This window comes from Tenrec ecaudatus, chromosome 14 (genome assembly GCF_050624435.1).
Source record: "Tenrec ecaudatus isolate mTenEca1 chromosome 14, mTenEca1.hap1, whole genome shotgun sequence".
NCBI lineage: Eukaryota > Metazoa > Chordata > Mammalia > Afrosoricida > Tenrecidae > Tenrec > Tenrec ecaudatus.
This window is the reverse complement of record NC_134543.1, coordinates 70,135,573-70,152,278: the sequence shown is the minus strand read 5'-3', so window position 1 is coordinate 70,152,278 and position 16,706 is coordinate 70,135,573. Positions and strand designations below refer to the sequence as shown.

Sequence of the window (16,706 nt, the reverse complement as noted above, 5' to 3'; positions counted from 1 at the left end):
GTAATGTCATGGGTGAGTATGCACAAAAGAAAAGGAGGGGCAATCCGAGTGATTCACTCTGCATAAAGCAACCCATTGAGTAATAGCATTTAGTAGAATGAGTGAAGAAGTATGAGATGAAACAACAACACATACACAAATAATAAAGTGACACAAGTCTTTTCTTACTGATAATGCCTGTAAATTTATTATACTATAATCAAGAGGCAGAAGGTGGCAGTATGGATTTTTTAAAAGCATGATCTATGTGCTGTGTCTAAGACACATTTTAGTTCCAAAGACAAAAATTGAATGAAAGTAAAAGTATGGAGGAAAAAAATCTCCTTGTAAATAGCAATCCAAAGGAAAGCCGGGGTGTGTATTTTAATAACAGAAACAAAAACAACAAAAAACTCTGTCATCGAGTCGATGCTGATTCACAGCAACCTATAGGGCAGGGCAGAACAGGTGTTTTTTACAGGAATAGAAAGGTCTATCTTCCTCTCTCTGAGTGGTTAGTGGTTTCAAACTGAGGCTCTTGTGGCCCGCAGCCCACTGTGTAATGACTGTACCAGCCGGGTTCCTAATACCAGACATACAAAGTGGACTTTAAGTCAGGCATCCTCAAACTGCGGCCCACCGAGGACATTTATCTGGCCCGCTGGGTGTTTCTGCCCCGTTTGTTTTTTTACTTCACAATAAGATATGTGCAGTGTGCATAGGAATTTGTTCATAGTTTTTTTTAAACTATAGTCCAGTCCTCCAACGGGTCTGAGGGACAGCGAACTGGCTCCCTGTTTAAAAAGTTTGAGGACCCCTGCTAAGTCAACAAAGTGAAGAGAAACCTAAAAACTCAAAGCACTCTGTAAGGAATGGGAACCAAGTATCTAATAAGGATCTAATATCTAGAATTCATCACCCTGCCCTGCCCAACACACACACAAAACAAAAAACCTGTTAACGTAACAAAAAAAACAAATGCCTCAATTATAAAAGAAACAGTGCATTATACAGATTACTGTGGAAGAAAAAATGGTAAAACCTGACTCCGAACGACTAAAACCTTGTCAATTGATCCCCCTCTGTATGTTGGGCTTGGTCTGCTTTTCAACATTTCTGGGTTTTTTCTTTTCCTTCCTTCCTTCCCTCTTCCTTCCTCCCCTTCCACTTTCCCATTAGAGTTTATTTCTGATGTATTTTGTCATTGGGGGGATAGCCCTCGTGAATCTTTGTTGTATGTTTTTTGGTATATGAATCCCAGGATTGATGAACCCATAGGCAGCAAGTAGAATAAGGGGTCCTGGGGGACAGTGAGGAGGATGGGGGGGAGATGAGAGAGTGTTTTACAATCGGTGGAGGGAGCAATTGCACAATACTGCTTGATGTGACTGACTGGAATGCTATCTGTACTACTTCCCAATAAAGAGGTTTTGGGAAAAATTTATGTGGATTTCAAAAACAAAAGATCGTAGATTTCATTCATTATACATATTTTACAGCTATAAAATTATTTCTATCTAAAAACTAGCACAGTTTTCTTACCTTAACATCTGTAAATTGAGACACGGCAACATCAGGAATATTGGGATGAAGAGCAGACAATTCACAATATAAGTTGGGAAAGCAAACCAATGATCCAAGAAGAACCTGTGCCTCCACTCTTGGTGCCTACACATCAGATTTTTATAAAACTTTAAGATGTATTTAATGGTGTCATTAAATTATCAGAAAAATCACTTTATTGCCCAGCCATAATTTATAGAGAAGTGAATGGTGAAAGACACAATTTTTTTAAAAAACAGAAAATCAAAAGATTCAAGCCAGTGGTTCTCAACCTTCCTAATGCTACGACACTTTAATACAGTTCCCCTCGTGTTGTGATGACCCCCAACCATAAAATTATTTTCATCGCTACTTAATAACTGTAATTTTACTACTGTTATGAATTGTGTAACCTGTGTGAAAGGGTCATTTGACCTCCAAAGGGGCCGTGACCCACAGGTTGAGAACCACTGATTTAGGTTTTTATCTATAATTCCTATGTTTATTGTTATAAGAGCTGATGACATAATATCACTAGGCTGTATTTGATACCATCTGAAGTACATAGAGATGAAAAATGTTAACTATATCTTAAGAAACTAGCATCAGACCTGAAGGGTTTTCATTGTATACCTAAGAAAAGCACTGTTTATGCATAAATTTTAGAATTTATGCCTGAACTTCAGATGAAAGTAATGTTTCACCTTTTCACTTAGCTGGTTTAAGGCATTTTTAAAGTTAAAATAGCATTCAACATTTCCAACAAACACAATTATCCACCTATTAATCTGAAGGAGCTTCAAAACATGCATAGAAAAATGGAAAAGATAATGGAATTTTTTCATGAACTTTGTGAAACTGCCTATGTTGTATTTTTTTATGAAAATGCCTATAAATTAATAGATCTTATAATTCTCAATGAAAATTGCCAAAAGAATATCTATTAGAAAAGTAAAACTTTTATTCACATAAAAGGAACCCATTTCCACAAGACTTTTGCCAATGTTAATTGTTATAATAAGGTCAGTGGATCAGTCCTTAATTATGATGCTCAAAAAACAATTCATTTCCAGATCTACAAAAAAACTCTGGATTTCTAAATATGAGGCAGCAGTATAGCACAGAGTGTAAATTTCAGTAAACATCCCAATTTAAAATTAGTTTTATTCTATATAAAAGGAAATGCATAAAAATAAAAAATATAATGAAAGAGGTTAGATAAGAGCTTATCTAGAAACATGGATTAGGTCATTGGGACATTCAGATTACTGGTATACTAATATTTTGATTAGCTCTCCTTTCACTGCTTTGTTGGTTGAGTCCTGGTGAACTACAGCTTGTCATATTGTGAAGAACAGAAAAATGAAACTTACATTGAGCAAAGCGGAAGCAGCCACTCTACTAGCGGCTACGAGAAAATCCATAATGAGCATGGTAGCGCCAGGCAAGCCGAGCGAGAAAAACTGAGGGGAGCAGTGCTTGATGATCGTATTGACAATGTCCTTAGGAAAAAGGGAAGGTTGGAGAAAAGACTATCACATATGTAATCTTGGGTATCAGCTAAGCAATAGCCTTAAAATAGATAATACAGAAAAAATAATCATGACTACTATACAATGGCTAACTGGAGAGACGAATATATATTTCTAATCATTTTATTGGGGACTCGTACAGCTTTTATTACAATTCACACATCCATTGTGTCAAGACATTTGTACATATGTTGTCATCAACATTCTCAAAACATTTTATTCTGACTTGAGCCCTCCCCCCCTCCATGAACCCCTGATGATTTATAATTTTTTTTCATGTCTTACATCAACCACTGTCTCCCTTCACCCATTTTTCTGTTGTCTGTCCCCCTGGGAGGGGTTTATATGTAGATCATTGAGATGAGTTCCCCCTTTCTCCCTCCACCTTCCCAAGACTAATATTAACTCCCCCAAATGATCCATGTTTAGTAGTATATTCTGTTGTGTAGCTGGCATCGATGAGCTATGCTCCTACTCTCTCTCTCTCTTTCACACACACACACACACACACACACACACACGTGCGCACGTCTGAAGGCTCTGTGTCTCAGAGAATTAAGAATGTAAGACCCGTGCATAGTGAAACTCAATTGCACAGTAGTTTCTTCTGCCACCTAGTTACCTCTATATAGCAAATGATCTTGAAGTCATATGACAAATAATATGACAACTGGAGATATTTTTTTTTAGATTCCTGAATGGTCTTTAAGTGATTACAAAGTCACATTTAACCTCATTACAATACAAATGCTTACATGCCTTGCCTCTTCCCACATTTTTTGACAAGATAAAGACCCCTGAAGTAATTATAGAAGTCATGTTTATCACTGTCCAAGGACTGTGTTTAATATAAAAATACCACGTCAAAGTAACTACTGAATGAGCCAATACAACCAACAGTAATTAAAAACTATGGAGAGCTAACAGAGCAGGGAAAAACAAACCAAAAAACCTCTGACTCCAGTATGATTAGATGAAAAAAACCCATATACCTCTGAATAAGATAAATATCAACAATCACATAAGCCTACAAAAACTTTTCTTCTAAAATGGGTATATAAACAAATGTGAAGAAAGCTGATGGTGCCTGGCTATCAAAAGATATAGTGTCTGGGGTCATAAAGGCTTGAAGGTAAACAAGCGGCCATCTAGCACAGAAGCAACAAAGCCCACATGGAAGCACACCAGTCTGGGTGATCACAAGGTGTCAAAGGGATCAGGTATCAGGCATCAAAGAACAAAAAAACCTTATCATTGTGAATGAGGGGAGTGCGGAGTGGGAACTCAAAGCCCATCTGTAGGCAACTGGACATCCCCTTAATAAAGGGTTGCAGGGAGGAGACAAGCCAGTCAGGGTGCAGTGTAGCAATGATAAAACATACAACTTTCCTCTAGTTCCTAAATGCTGCCTTCCTCCCACCCTCATTATCCCAATTCTACCTTACTGATAGTGCTAGACCAGAGGATGTACACTGGTACAGATGGGAACTGGAAACATCAGGAATCCAGGACAGATGATCCCTTCAGGACCAGTGGTGAGAGTAGTGATACCGGGAAGGTGGAGGGAGGGTGAGGTAGACAGGGGGAACCGATTATAAGGATCTACATATAACCTCCTCCCTGGGGGATGGGCAACAGAAAAGTGGGTGAAGGGAGACGTCGGACAGTTAAGATATGACAAAATAATAATTTATAAATCATCAAGGATTCAGCGGGGAGGGAGGGGGAAAATGAGGAGATGATGCCAGTAGCTTATGTGGAGAGCAAATGTTTTGAGACTGATGCGAGTAACGAATGTACAAATGTGCTTTATACGATTGATGTATATGCATGGATTGTGGTAAGAGTTGTATGAGCCCCCAATAAAATGATTTTTAAAAAAACCCCCAAACTGGTCTTTCTTCTAGTGTACTTTACCCCACAAGGAAGTCCAAGTCAAATTTATAACTAGATACTAAGAATAAGTAAATTAAGTCATTAATAGAAGATGTTTTGTACCTAAGCATGGTTTAACCTTTTATAAAAATGAACAGTTTGGTGAACCAAAATTAAATATGGATTTAATACTCAAATCAACCTTCTAACTATAATAATTTGGTTTTCGACCATGCTTCAAAAACAAATGAGGTCACAAAATGGATTTATTTGTATATAAATCACTACATAAGGGAAATAGTTTTAATTCTAGATTATGAAAATCAATAACAGAATTGAGAAACCAATACAGTAAAATTTTAGAAGGTATACATATTTACCTGATCAACATGAAGTAAACCACAATGCATTATATTGTAGAAATGTGTCAGAAAATCTCTATTTGGAGATACGTCTTGTCTTCTTTTCATTGTATTACAAATAAGCTTATAAGCATGTAATTTGCCTTGTTTATATTTATCAGTCAACATAGTTGCCTACAATTATAAGATCAATGTAAATACTTAAGAACAAATCTGATTTGCTAAATATTTAAAAGATGAATAAAGCACACAATGTTTTCATTTATTTCTATGACTCAATTTCTTTAATGAACTAAAAATCAGGATTACTAAAACTAATATCACATCCAAAATGATACACTGTAGGTATAGATACCACATATTGGTTCTTTAAGGAAAACACACCAAACATGAAATAAAACTTTAAAAATTTAGATCTTTAAAAGTACATGGAAAAAAAAAAGTACATGGTGTATTATTATATAACACAAATCTGAAGTTTACATTTCACTTTAAGTAGTAAATAAACAGTTTTCTATATTCATTTTTATTTTACTAAGAAAATAAATAAATACAAATGATGCATTCTACATAATAAACTACCCAAATAACTTTGGTATGGCACTCTCTTCTTCATACAATGCCTAACAATTTTCTGAGAGTTCTAGTTTAAAAGTAAGAGTTCTGCAAAGGTTACATATTAGGCAATTTCTATCAAATGTATAAGATTGACTATATGTTTATTTATAAATAAGACTATCAAACTATAATTTCATATATCAAACTTACCTTGAAGAGCCAAGGTGTAAGAATTCTCAGTGGAGGAATTAAAACTGGTGGAGAAGGGGAGGTCAGGTTATCAACTGAAATGCCGAGGTTATCTCTAATCTGGAATTTTCAAACAAAAAACAAGCCTATGAAAACCATTCTCTTCCAATTTACCTAGCCTGAAGCCAAGTCCACTTTCTATAACTAGATATAAGTGGATGATGGCTAGGTGACTTATTTGGGGTATAAGTTTATGTATAATAACCAAAACTAAACTCACTGCCATTGAGTCAATGCCTACTCAGTGACCCTAAAGGACAGGGTAGAAATACCTCTGAGTTTCCGAGACTGTAACTCTTTATGGAAATAGAAAGCCGAATCCTTCTCCCGTGGAGCAGCAGGTGGTTAAAAACTGCTGACCTTGAAGGTAGCAGCCCAACACATAACCATTACATGCACAGTGAGGAAGGAGTTAACTTAATGTTCTTTAAGGCCTCTCTATTTCTTAATACTCTCCTTTTCTTCCCTTTCCCCCGGGCATCTTTCATCTTTACCTTAGCTAGATTTTGCCAAAGTTCACAGAGATAATCAAAAACTTGAGCATGTATCTCAGGATCCATAATAGCATTGACATCTCCCAAAATGCCAAGCATTCTTCGCCACATTACAGTAGCAACATCCGCATGCCAGCCTGTGAGAGTACCTCCTGCCATCACACTACAACATTCAGATGGAAATTCACTGATCTCTACAGAAAAAGAGAAACAGAACAATACCATAAGTAGTTCTTTCTAGAAAATGAATCACAAAAATACAAAAGGCCAATTTAAAATAACTTTAAAATATCTTCAAAAGTGAATAATAAAAGAGATATCAATAGATACTAGTGCTATTTTTTACTGTTATGGTCTAAACTTTACTCGGTCATAATTCCTTATTATGCCAGTAATTACTTATTCAATATTGCTTCTAACAAGATTCACTTAAGAGAAAATAAAGCAAATGCTGCTCACACTGCAGGTTCCAGGTGGAGAGTGCTATGGTTGATGTAACTAAAGTTCAAATTCATTAGCAAATACTCTCACTTTTATCTATAATTACTCAAGTTATATCATCAAATGAATAGAAAATTTCAGGGTGAAGGCAGATCCTATTGTAAATATTTCTAAGTCTGTATTTAGTACTTAAGGCACTATATTTCACAATTAAATCAGACCTAGCATTAAAAAAATACAAAAACAGTAAAACTGAACACTAACACTTCAACAAAATTTTAAATTTCCACAATTAAATTTCCTTTGTCTATTAATACTGGCAAGATTCTGAGTAAGAAACACAGGTAACAAAAGGAGACTAGTGATTAGCCGTTAGAAACCTTGAGTTTTAATCTTATTTATTTAATAATATCTCTAAAGGTACAATTCCTACCTGTAAAATAGATGCTTTGGTCAACAAAATAGCTGTAAAATAGATGCTTAGCTCAGTGTATAAAATGGAATAGGTTATAGAAAACCATTTAAAAGATAATATATTCTTGCATTAAAGGAAATTTGGGAAATAAAATTTTTGTAGAAAGAATTCCAAGATCAGAGTTTTTCATGTTTGATAATACCCTAAACTACTAATAATTTACAACTAAGTCCTCTCTTATTATATGTAACATCATCTACTACTATTACTTAAAATTAAGATACTTTTCCTCTATCCATGTAAAGTACAGAATAACTGATTACAGTATTAAAAAATTACTCGGCATTTAACCTCTTTCCCTAATAAAAAGCTTCTGGTATGGAGCCAATGAAACAAAATGTTGTAGCTTTAGCCAGCACTACTGTTGCCTCCCCGACTTTCCAACTTCTTCACAAATAGCTACTAATCACCGAATGGGGCTCTAACACCCTTCTCACTGTAATCAAACCAAACCCAATTCACTGTCATAGAGTCAATGCTGACTCATAGTGACTCTATAGGACAGGGTAGAACTGTCCCGTGAGTGTCTGAGACTAATTCTTTACTGGGGAAGAAAACTCTGTCTTTCCCCCTCACTCCAAGTAAAGCTAATAAAACTGAAAATTATTAAGAAGCAAGCAACTACGTGTGATCCTTAAGTAAATTCTGCATCAGATTGGTAATGGTAGTCATGGAGGAAAGCGGATAAAGGATAATAGAGACAACACAGGAATTTTGACTGTAGACTGACATAATAATATTGCCTCAATGTTAAATTTCCTGAATATAATAATTAGGTTGTAGTTATACAGGAAAGAAACTTATTCTTAAATCTTATCTTCTTAAGTGTTTGAGTTGAAATGTTATATATTTATATCTGCAATTCTCAAAGAGCCCAGTCAATGAATGTGGGTATGAGACAGAAAGAGAGAGAATATAGATATAAGTATAGATACAGATAGAGATAAAGCAAATGTAGCACAATATTAACAATTAGTGAATTTTTGTGAAGAATTTATGGGTGTTCATTTTACTAATATAAAAACTTTTCTGTATATTTGGAATTTTCCCCCTACTATTGGGGAAAAAAACAAAACAACAACAAAAGCTACAGGGAAAAAAAAGGTAAGTAAAGGATCAGAGATAATCCAAAAACTAGAAAATTAGGCCTTAGATAATTGCAAGGTTAATATACAAGAAGGAGAAACAAATTCAAAAGTTATATGGCTTTAAGTTTCTTTAGTTGGTCAGAGTATAAATGTTCTGAATTTGTAATAAAAACTAGTTTTATATAATATTACTGTAAGTATCTCATCAAATAATATAGAATTTTGAATACTTACGTCTGTCTCTTTTGCCTGATGCCTATTAGATTATGCAGGATTAAGTCAAAATACTTTTAACTTAAAATTTTTGACATTTCTTAAATACTTTTAAACATTTACTTGACAATAAAAATACTTCATTTAAACCACTTGCTTTTTCATTTATTTTAGTTGGAATACTTGCATAATTAAAATAAATAAAAATGGCTGATTTGATCAATTGTTTCAATGAAAGCTTCAATAGTATTAAGAAAATGGTGCCAAATTATGTATTTCTTGTTTTAGGAAATAACAGTATATCAATGAATGAAAACATCATGTAACAAAATAATGCAAAATGCTAATTCTAGGCCAATATGAGTGAACAAGAACAATAAAAATGTTTACAGTCACAAATTGCCCAAAAACTTCAAACCAAAACCCAAACTCACGGACAGTGAGTCATTTCCTACTTATGGTGGCAATATAGGGGGTGGGTTTCCATGACCCTGGGTTTCTGAGACTGTAATTCTTTAAGGCAGGAGCTAACCTTGTCTTTTTCTTTCAGAGGGGCTGGTTATTTCAAACTGCTGACACTGAAGTCAGCAGCATAACCACTGTGGCAGTTACATGATTTCACGCTAACTTGATACAGGAAGTGTAGAGGTGGACTCTAGCCAGCAATCAGGTCAGTCGCAGACTGCTGATGCCTCCTTGTGGGCATGGCCTTCACACGAGGAGTCCAGGAACGTCCTCCCTCTCTCCCTGTAGGTGGACCACTCTCTGCGTTACCCTCCTGTTGAGAAGCCACACTCAGAGAGCTGGAAGAGCCACATGGAGACCCATACCAGCACTGAGATGCTTCCATTTGTATTGGACACACAGACACTCCACCCACTGGCCCATGATCTTCCTGCATTCCGTATCATTGCATGTGCTGTGTGACTCTTAAGAGGAATTTATTGACTAGTAATGGGCATATGGGCTAATATTGAACTTTTTTAAGAACTTGATCCAGACTGGGCTGGAATGTTTTCTCAATATACAATTTCTATTTGATATAAAGCTCTCTCTTACACATATATCAGTGTCTATGGATTTGTTTCTCTAGTCAACCCTGTCTAACAAAACCACTATGCAAAGAGAACTGCTCAAAAATGTCGTAAATTATAGTATTTATGTTTAATCATGCTTAAGATGGCTTGAGAGCTCCCTGACCCTGGTGCACTAGAACAGCAAATGATAAATTTCTAACTTCCAACTATTACCTAGATCATCTGGTGTCTGAAGAACAGAGTGGTGGAGCTTCTCATCCAGCTGCAGACCCTTGTGTTCCATGTGATCTATATTCAGGGGTGAAGGGGAAGGGGTCTGTGATCTGGATCCCAAAGCTGAATGAATTGGGGACGCACTTTCTGAACCTGTAAACATGATTTAATGAAATGACCATATAAGTGTATTTTCGGTATTCCACCTAGAATACAATGCTTAAAACCCCAATAAAAACAAAATGAAAAGACTGGGGAAAAAAACAGGTTGTAAATTGGCCAAGAAGACAACAAAATAATACATGTATGAGATTTTGTACCTAGAGGTCTCATCTGCTATCTCCTTGATGAAATGAGAAGTGGACATAGTAATTAATAGTAGCCATCAGTAAGAGCTAGCAATACCTACTCCTCCACCAGATTCATCTACACAAACATGAAATTCATCTTCTTTCTGATACTGTTAAAGTTTTACATAATTGAAATTTGGGGCAATTCAAGAGCAGAAGCATTGCTAATTGCTGCTCTATATGTTACTACCATTGCTAGTCTGAATTATAGTGGTCCCAGGTTCCTTCTTCATGCCCAACTCCTTCCTCCAATCTATTCTCCATAAAGTATCAAAAGTTCTAAACAATCAATTATGTCACTCCTGAATTTAAAAATTCTTCAGTGGCTTCTCAGAATGAATCCATACTTCCTATGACGATTTTCAAGTCTTTGTGCAGCTATCTATATTACCCAGAGTACTTTAAACCCTAGATACAAAAAAGCAACTATATAAGAATTCATAGAAACCTTATCTACATGCTTTTCCTTTTCTTCTGTATCTGATTAATTTCTATTTATCTTTCAAGTCTCCGTTTAGACATTGCTTCCTGAGAAGTCTAATATTCTTTGATCAGTTTTATGATTATCAAATAGAAATAAATCCAAAAACTGCTTTAATTTCTTAGACAGTAACTCTCTGCAGTATTACTAATGTCACTGAATAAGATTATAATTCCTAATAAAAATCCCTAGTAGAATTCCAGAAATAGCTCTAGGTATATAGCAAATATGTTGCACACATATAAAAAAATTTTAGATTTATACAAAAAACAATGTTTTCAATTTGTATCTACTAGGAATAATGCTGCTATGAACTTTCACATACAAATGTTTGAGGGAAATACCTGGAATGGTCATTTGGTAAATGTATGTTTTACAAAATACTGTTATACTTTTCCTTAATGTCTCTGTGTCTCTCTCTATAGTTTTTTTTTTTGCATTCCTGCAAGGAATGTATGATATTTCCAGTTGAGCTTACAACCTCTTTAACAGTTAATACTGTTACTATTTTTAGATCTAGGAACTTATTTTAATATGTATAGTGATACCTTTTGTGGTTCATGTTTATATTTCACTGACTACTTAATAATGTTGAGTAACCTTTCACTTATATTTACTTTTAAAGATAAATGCAGTAAAAATCCTTTAATATAAAGTAAGAATTATCTCTAATATATCTTTTTGGTTCATTTAAATCCTATAATATGGGGGTGTGGATCCAAATCAATTGGTCTATGTCCTTTGCCTAGTGCCTCCTTCTGCAACAGGAAAGACTAACTGTTTTACTTAATTTCTAGCAGCTAGGAGACAGGATATACAAATAGCTGTGTTCCAACTATTCTCTTTTTCACCTGGCCCAATGTAATCCGTCTGAATTGGCTAACACAATGTACCTTAGCTACTCAGAGAGGCAAAACTCATTGTTCCAGTCTTACAACTTGCAGATAATAACAGGAAGCAAAAACCACCCCATTGATGTTTAGGCTGGAGTGGATGATCAAGGGAAATCAAACTTCAACTGGAATCAGAATGAATCTGGATCACACAGTAGAAATCCAAGAATTATGGGCTACAACTTGCTCAGGCCCACTCTAATCGTTGCAGTAACTCTATTATAATGTAAGCTGGTGTTCAGCATGACTGAATTTCCTCAGTACCACTTACCATATCAGAGTAGGCTGTTTGGCCACAGACAAATAGTTTACATTATAGATATTTAACTCTAACAGTTTCTGAAAAACAACATTTACTGTGTAAATGCAGGATTCTGACAATGAAAAATAGGGTCTTCTATTAGGCAGTGTAGGGAGCCCAGGTAGTTTACCAAATAAATCTATAAAAATCTAAAAAAAAAATCTATACTTCTGAACAAAAATGACAAATATATAGTATCTCTAAACTTTTTATGATTATCTTTTTTAAAATCTCTGGATGAAAAATATTCCAGTGTGTGTATGCACAATTTTGCAAAAGAAATTAGAAGTTCAAAAAACTCATCAGGTTCATTCAAAATGATTCTTGATCAAGAACAATTTCTTTTAGTTTCATGGCCACATAATTCATATATCATATAATTCAACATTTTAAGAATATTTAAAGTGTTCGATCATCATCGCAACAAATTTTAGAACATATTCTTCATTTTTGTACTCATTATTAATTCCTCATTTCCTCATAACCTCCCCACTAGTTTTTTAATGTTTTCTTTTTCTCCCTCCATTGTTACATAAAGATGAGTGAAACAGTAACAAGTAACATTTAAAACTTCCCCCCCCCAAAAAAACAAAAAAAAACTTCCCAAACAAAATTCTAAACAGATACTTTGTACACATTATACATATCCAAATATGTTTACCGGTAACTGTTGCAACTTCAGCAGAAAAGGCTTGTTGATTAAGACTGTTGGTTTCTGAATCTATGTGAAGTGTGGTTAGACTAGCCACTTCCTGTTCCTCAGCACTCTGATGATGGCCAGAACCTGAATCCAGCTCAGCAGAGGTTGCAATCCCAGTGTCAGCTCCAAAGCCGAAATCTGTAGGAAGGAGAAATGCTCAAATGAGTTCCAAATCCCAAAGAGCCACAGATACCTCATCAAAAATGATCATACATTATCACTCCCCCAAAATCTATTCTACGTAAACAAGTGCAATAACAAAATAATGCTTAATAATTGTAGTTAAACAAGCGGCCATCTAGCATCTAGCAGGGAGGCAGCCACATGGAAGAAGCACAGCAGTCTGTGTGCTCATGAGGTGTCGATGAGAAGAGGCATCAGAAATTCAGGAACAAGCAACCACATTGATGTGAAGGGGCATGGATGTAGAGAAACATAACCCCACCTGTAAATTAACTGCACAGTCACTCTCAGAAGGGCCACACGGAAGGAAAGGTAAGTCCAGACTGTGGTATAGCACTAATGAACCACAGAACCATTCTCCAGTTAAGATTTCCTCCATTATTTTAAATTTGTTTTACCACATTAATCATGTCAGATTTGCATATGTGCATTTGTTTATTTAAGATCATTTGGTACCTGAAAGCCAAGATAGATAACCCTTCAGAAACAGAAACGGTCGTGATGGTTCCCTGAGGGTATGGTACGAGGGGAGTCAGGAGCTGAGCGCATTGATGACTGTATAACCTCACTGAGGGGACCGAATAACAGAACTGTATGTGAATGGATATGCTGTGTTGTGTATGATATGACCAAAAAAATTTAAAAACTATTAGAGAAAAATAAAATAAGGGTTCCTGGGGGGTAAGGTAGAGTGGATACAGGGGAGCTGATGTCAAGGAGTTCAACCTCCAAAGGGGTCGCGACCCACAGGTTGAGAACCAGTGTTACAGTATAACAGAATACTAATGTATTAGCAATATAAATCCATTGCCATCTAGTTGATTCTAACTCACAGCAGTGCAAGTTCTTCAGTGCTTGGCTGTGAATTGGCTTTTCTGTAGGAAAGAAATGAAGCTGTCTTCTACAAACATTGGTAGCCTTGCAAACCTTATGGGGTCGTTCTATTCTGTCCTACAGGGCCACCAGGAGTCAGTAGCAATAGAGCACCAAGTAATACCACAAGTGTTGTTTTAACCTGGAGTGATTATTCAAGATTCTGGAACCCAGTAACCCTATTCTATATGGCTTGTTATAAAGTACTATAATTCCCAGCAATATCATACGAAGAGCTATTTTTAAAAATAATCATTTTCTATAATTGTTATTGTTTCTGAAAGTTTGTAAGTTTAAATTTGGCAATGAAAAGCAAAAGAAACACTATAGTAAGGTTTTCTGTAAATAATTCTTATTATGTATTATGCATACATGACAACTCATAACCATGACTGTCCTTTATTCTAACATCAAGGTAATGCTAAACCATTTTTTTCATTCTCCATTTTTTAATTTTAATAATGTCATTTGTTTTATGAAAGGGTAGTGCGATATTTTTCAAAATGCCCTTAGTTTGGCAAAATAAAGTCAATTCAACTGGAGGGGGCTCCCTATAATGTCTTTGGGAATTTCAATGAAAAACAGAAATGTATCAAAAATAATTAGTTCTTATGACATGATCCTCTTGATGTTCTCCCTCAGAAGAGATCACAAAGATATAGGTACCATGGCAAAGTATGCTGAAGAGCAGATGGTGCCCAGCAATCAGAAAGAACAACTGTCTGGGGACTTACGGCTTGTTTTCAAACAAGCAGCCATCTAAGTGAGGTCTCAACGAAGTCCACATGAAGGTAGCACACCAGGTTGTTTGATCCAAGGACTGAAAAGAACATAATCCAAATCTAAAGGCGGGGATGGCATCAGAGCTTAAATTGTGAACATCTGGTCTGCAGAAGGCTAAGGATGGCAGTGGAAGCCCAAAATCCATGTGCAGGGTCCACACACATGGATTTAGCCCTGGTGCATGCACTCTGGTCATAGTTAAGGGATGCAATTACTCTTGTTATCAGAGAGCATTAGAAAGCTGATTATGGCAGATGTAGTTAAGACACAATGTTGTCCTATTTGATCTCCCTTGTAACGGATTTAAAAGCTGTTTAAAAAAAAGTGAAGAGGAAGTAACTTGGATTAAGCCCCTGGTGAATGCCCTCCGACTATGGACCAGGGTCATGACCAGCCTTGCTAACGTGCAGAAAGCATTGGAAAGTGGATTGTTGCAGATACAGTTAGGGTAAAATGGAGCATCCTATCTTCCTTTGATCTTCCTTATTATCTACTTAAATTGATTCTAGTATTTAATATTTTCTGCTTTTCGATTGAGGTTTTCATCTGTTTTACTTTGTTATTCTTGTTCATTTTGTGTTTGTTTTTCTGTATATGAAATTCAGAATAAGTAAATCTACAGAGACAATAACTGGATTACTGCTTCCTTGGGGGTGGGGGAGGGGAAATCGGGAGGAAACAAGGAGCTAATTACAATGAATACAGAACGAAGAAAATGTTCTAAATGGATTGTGGTGATGACTGCACAACTCTTCTCGATGTGATTGCACTATTGAATTGTATATGTAAATTATATGCCAATAAAACTGTTGGGGGGGGCAAGAAATGTACAGAACCCTTGTTTTAAGTAATACTAGAGAGGAAGGTGGAACTTATATAATCTGTAACTTAGTCTTGAATAGAACACAATCACCAAAAGACATATTGTTCACACTGAAGAAGATACTTGCTGTCACACTTTCGGCCATCATATTGGAAGGCGCTGAACGAATCCGAATGGCTATCTGAGCTGAGAAGATCACTGCTCCCTGCGCTGGCAGGAGAAGTCCATTCTGAGGGCACGCCTGGATCATCGATGGGGCGCATTTGGCTCTGCTTGTTTAGAATATCGGGAAGGTCCTTGGGAATTTCAAGGCTGCCAGGACTACTTCCTCTTCTTGTCATAGTCTTAAAAATTCAAGAAACATTTTACAATTAAAAACACACACACGTGTGCACACACACATTTTCAGACACATGAAGCATCTGAAAGCCTTGAGACTTAAGGCCTAGAGTAGGAGGGGGTAGAAACCCTTCACCCCAAACACCTGTGTCACTCCAGATCCAGAGTCTGAACTAGTGTTCGTCTGCCTAAAGCAGAAACCCAAATCATCAGATGAGACTCCGAAACCTCAGTAGGATCCATGGAGTGACTACAAATTCTAGCAGTAGGAAGAGCAAAGTATTTACATGTAAAAAGCAGCAACAACCAGAAGAAACACTGAGAGGATGGGAGGAAAGAATGAACAAACACAATATTCTACATAAAGATTTTTACCTAGCAATGAAAAAATTAAAGAAAATCTGTCACTAAAGACAAGTTGAAACCCAAATGGAATATGACCATTAAAAAAATCACTTTGCATATCATTTCTTCAAAAGCTCAAATTCAATGTCATCAAGTCAATTCCAACACAGAGCAACTTTACAGAACAAAGTAGAACTGCCGCTGTGGGTTTCGGAGATGGCCAATCTTTGCAGGAGTAAAGAATCTTTCTCCAGCAGATTGGCTGGTGGTTTCAACTGCTCACCATGCAGTTATCATTCCATCTTGGGTCCACTATACCACCAGGGCTCCTGTGTATCCTCTTTACTAATGATGTATTCCCATTGCCATTGGGTAGATCCTAAATCCTACAGGCAGGGCTTTTCCCATAGGGTTTTCGAAGGCTATCATCTTTGTGGAAGCAGACTGTCATCCCTTTCTCTCACAGTTAAGTGGTGGCCACAAGAAAGGGATGGAGCACAGGAACAGTAGTGAGGGTGGCGCAGGACTGCGCAGTGCTTCCTCCTCTGAATCCTGGGGGCATTGTGAGTTAAACTAA

General features: G+C 36.2%; 1 protein-coding gene across 3 annotated transcripts in view; it reads right to left on the bottom strand.

Annotated features, from left to right (window-relative positions):
* RALGAPA1 (Ral GTPase activating protein catalytic subunit alpha 1) overlaps positions 1-16,706 on the bottom strand; it is a 193,055-nt gene that overhangs the window by 102,411 nt on the left and 73,938 nt on the right. For all 3 annotated transcript variants that reach the window (XM_075531079.1, XM_075531077.1, XM_075531078.1), the window contains exons 19-26: positions 15,573-15,789; positions 12,745-12,921; positions 10,059-10,211; positions 6,592-6,785; positions 6,059-6,157; positions 5,309-5,464; positions 2,895-3,023; positions 1,522-1,647 (exon numbers count right to left, since the gene is read on the bottom strand). In XM_075531079.1, the coding sequence (XP_075387194.1) occupies positions 1,522-1,647; positions 2,895-3,023; positions 5,309-5,464; positions 6,059-6,157; positions 6,592-6,785; positions 10,059-10,211; positions 12,745-12,921; positions 15,573-15,789 (1,251 nt within the window). The remainder of the gene's footprint in view (positions 1-1,521; positions 1,648-2,894; positions 3,024-5,308; positions 5,465-6,058; positions 6,158-6,591; positions 6,786-10,058; positions 10,212-12,744; positions 12,922-15,572; positions 15,790-16,706) is intronic.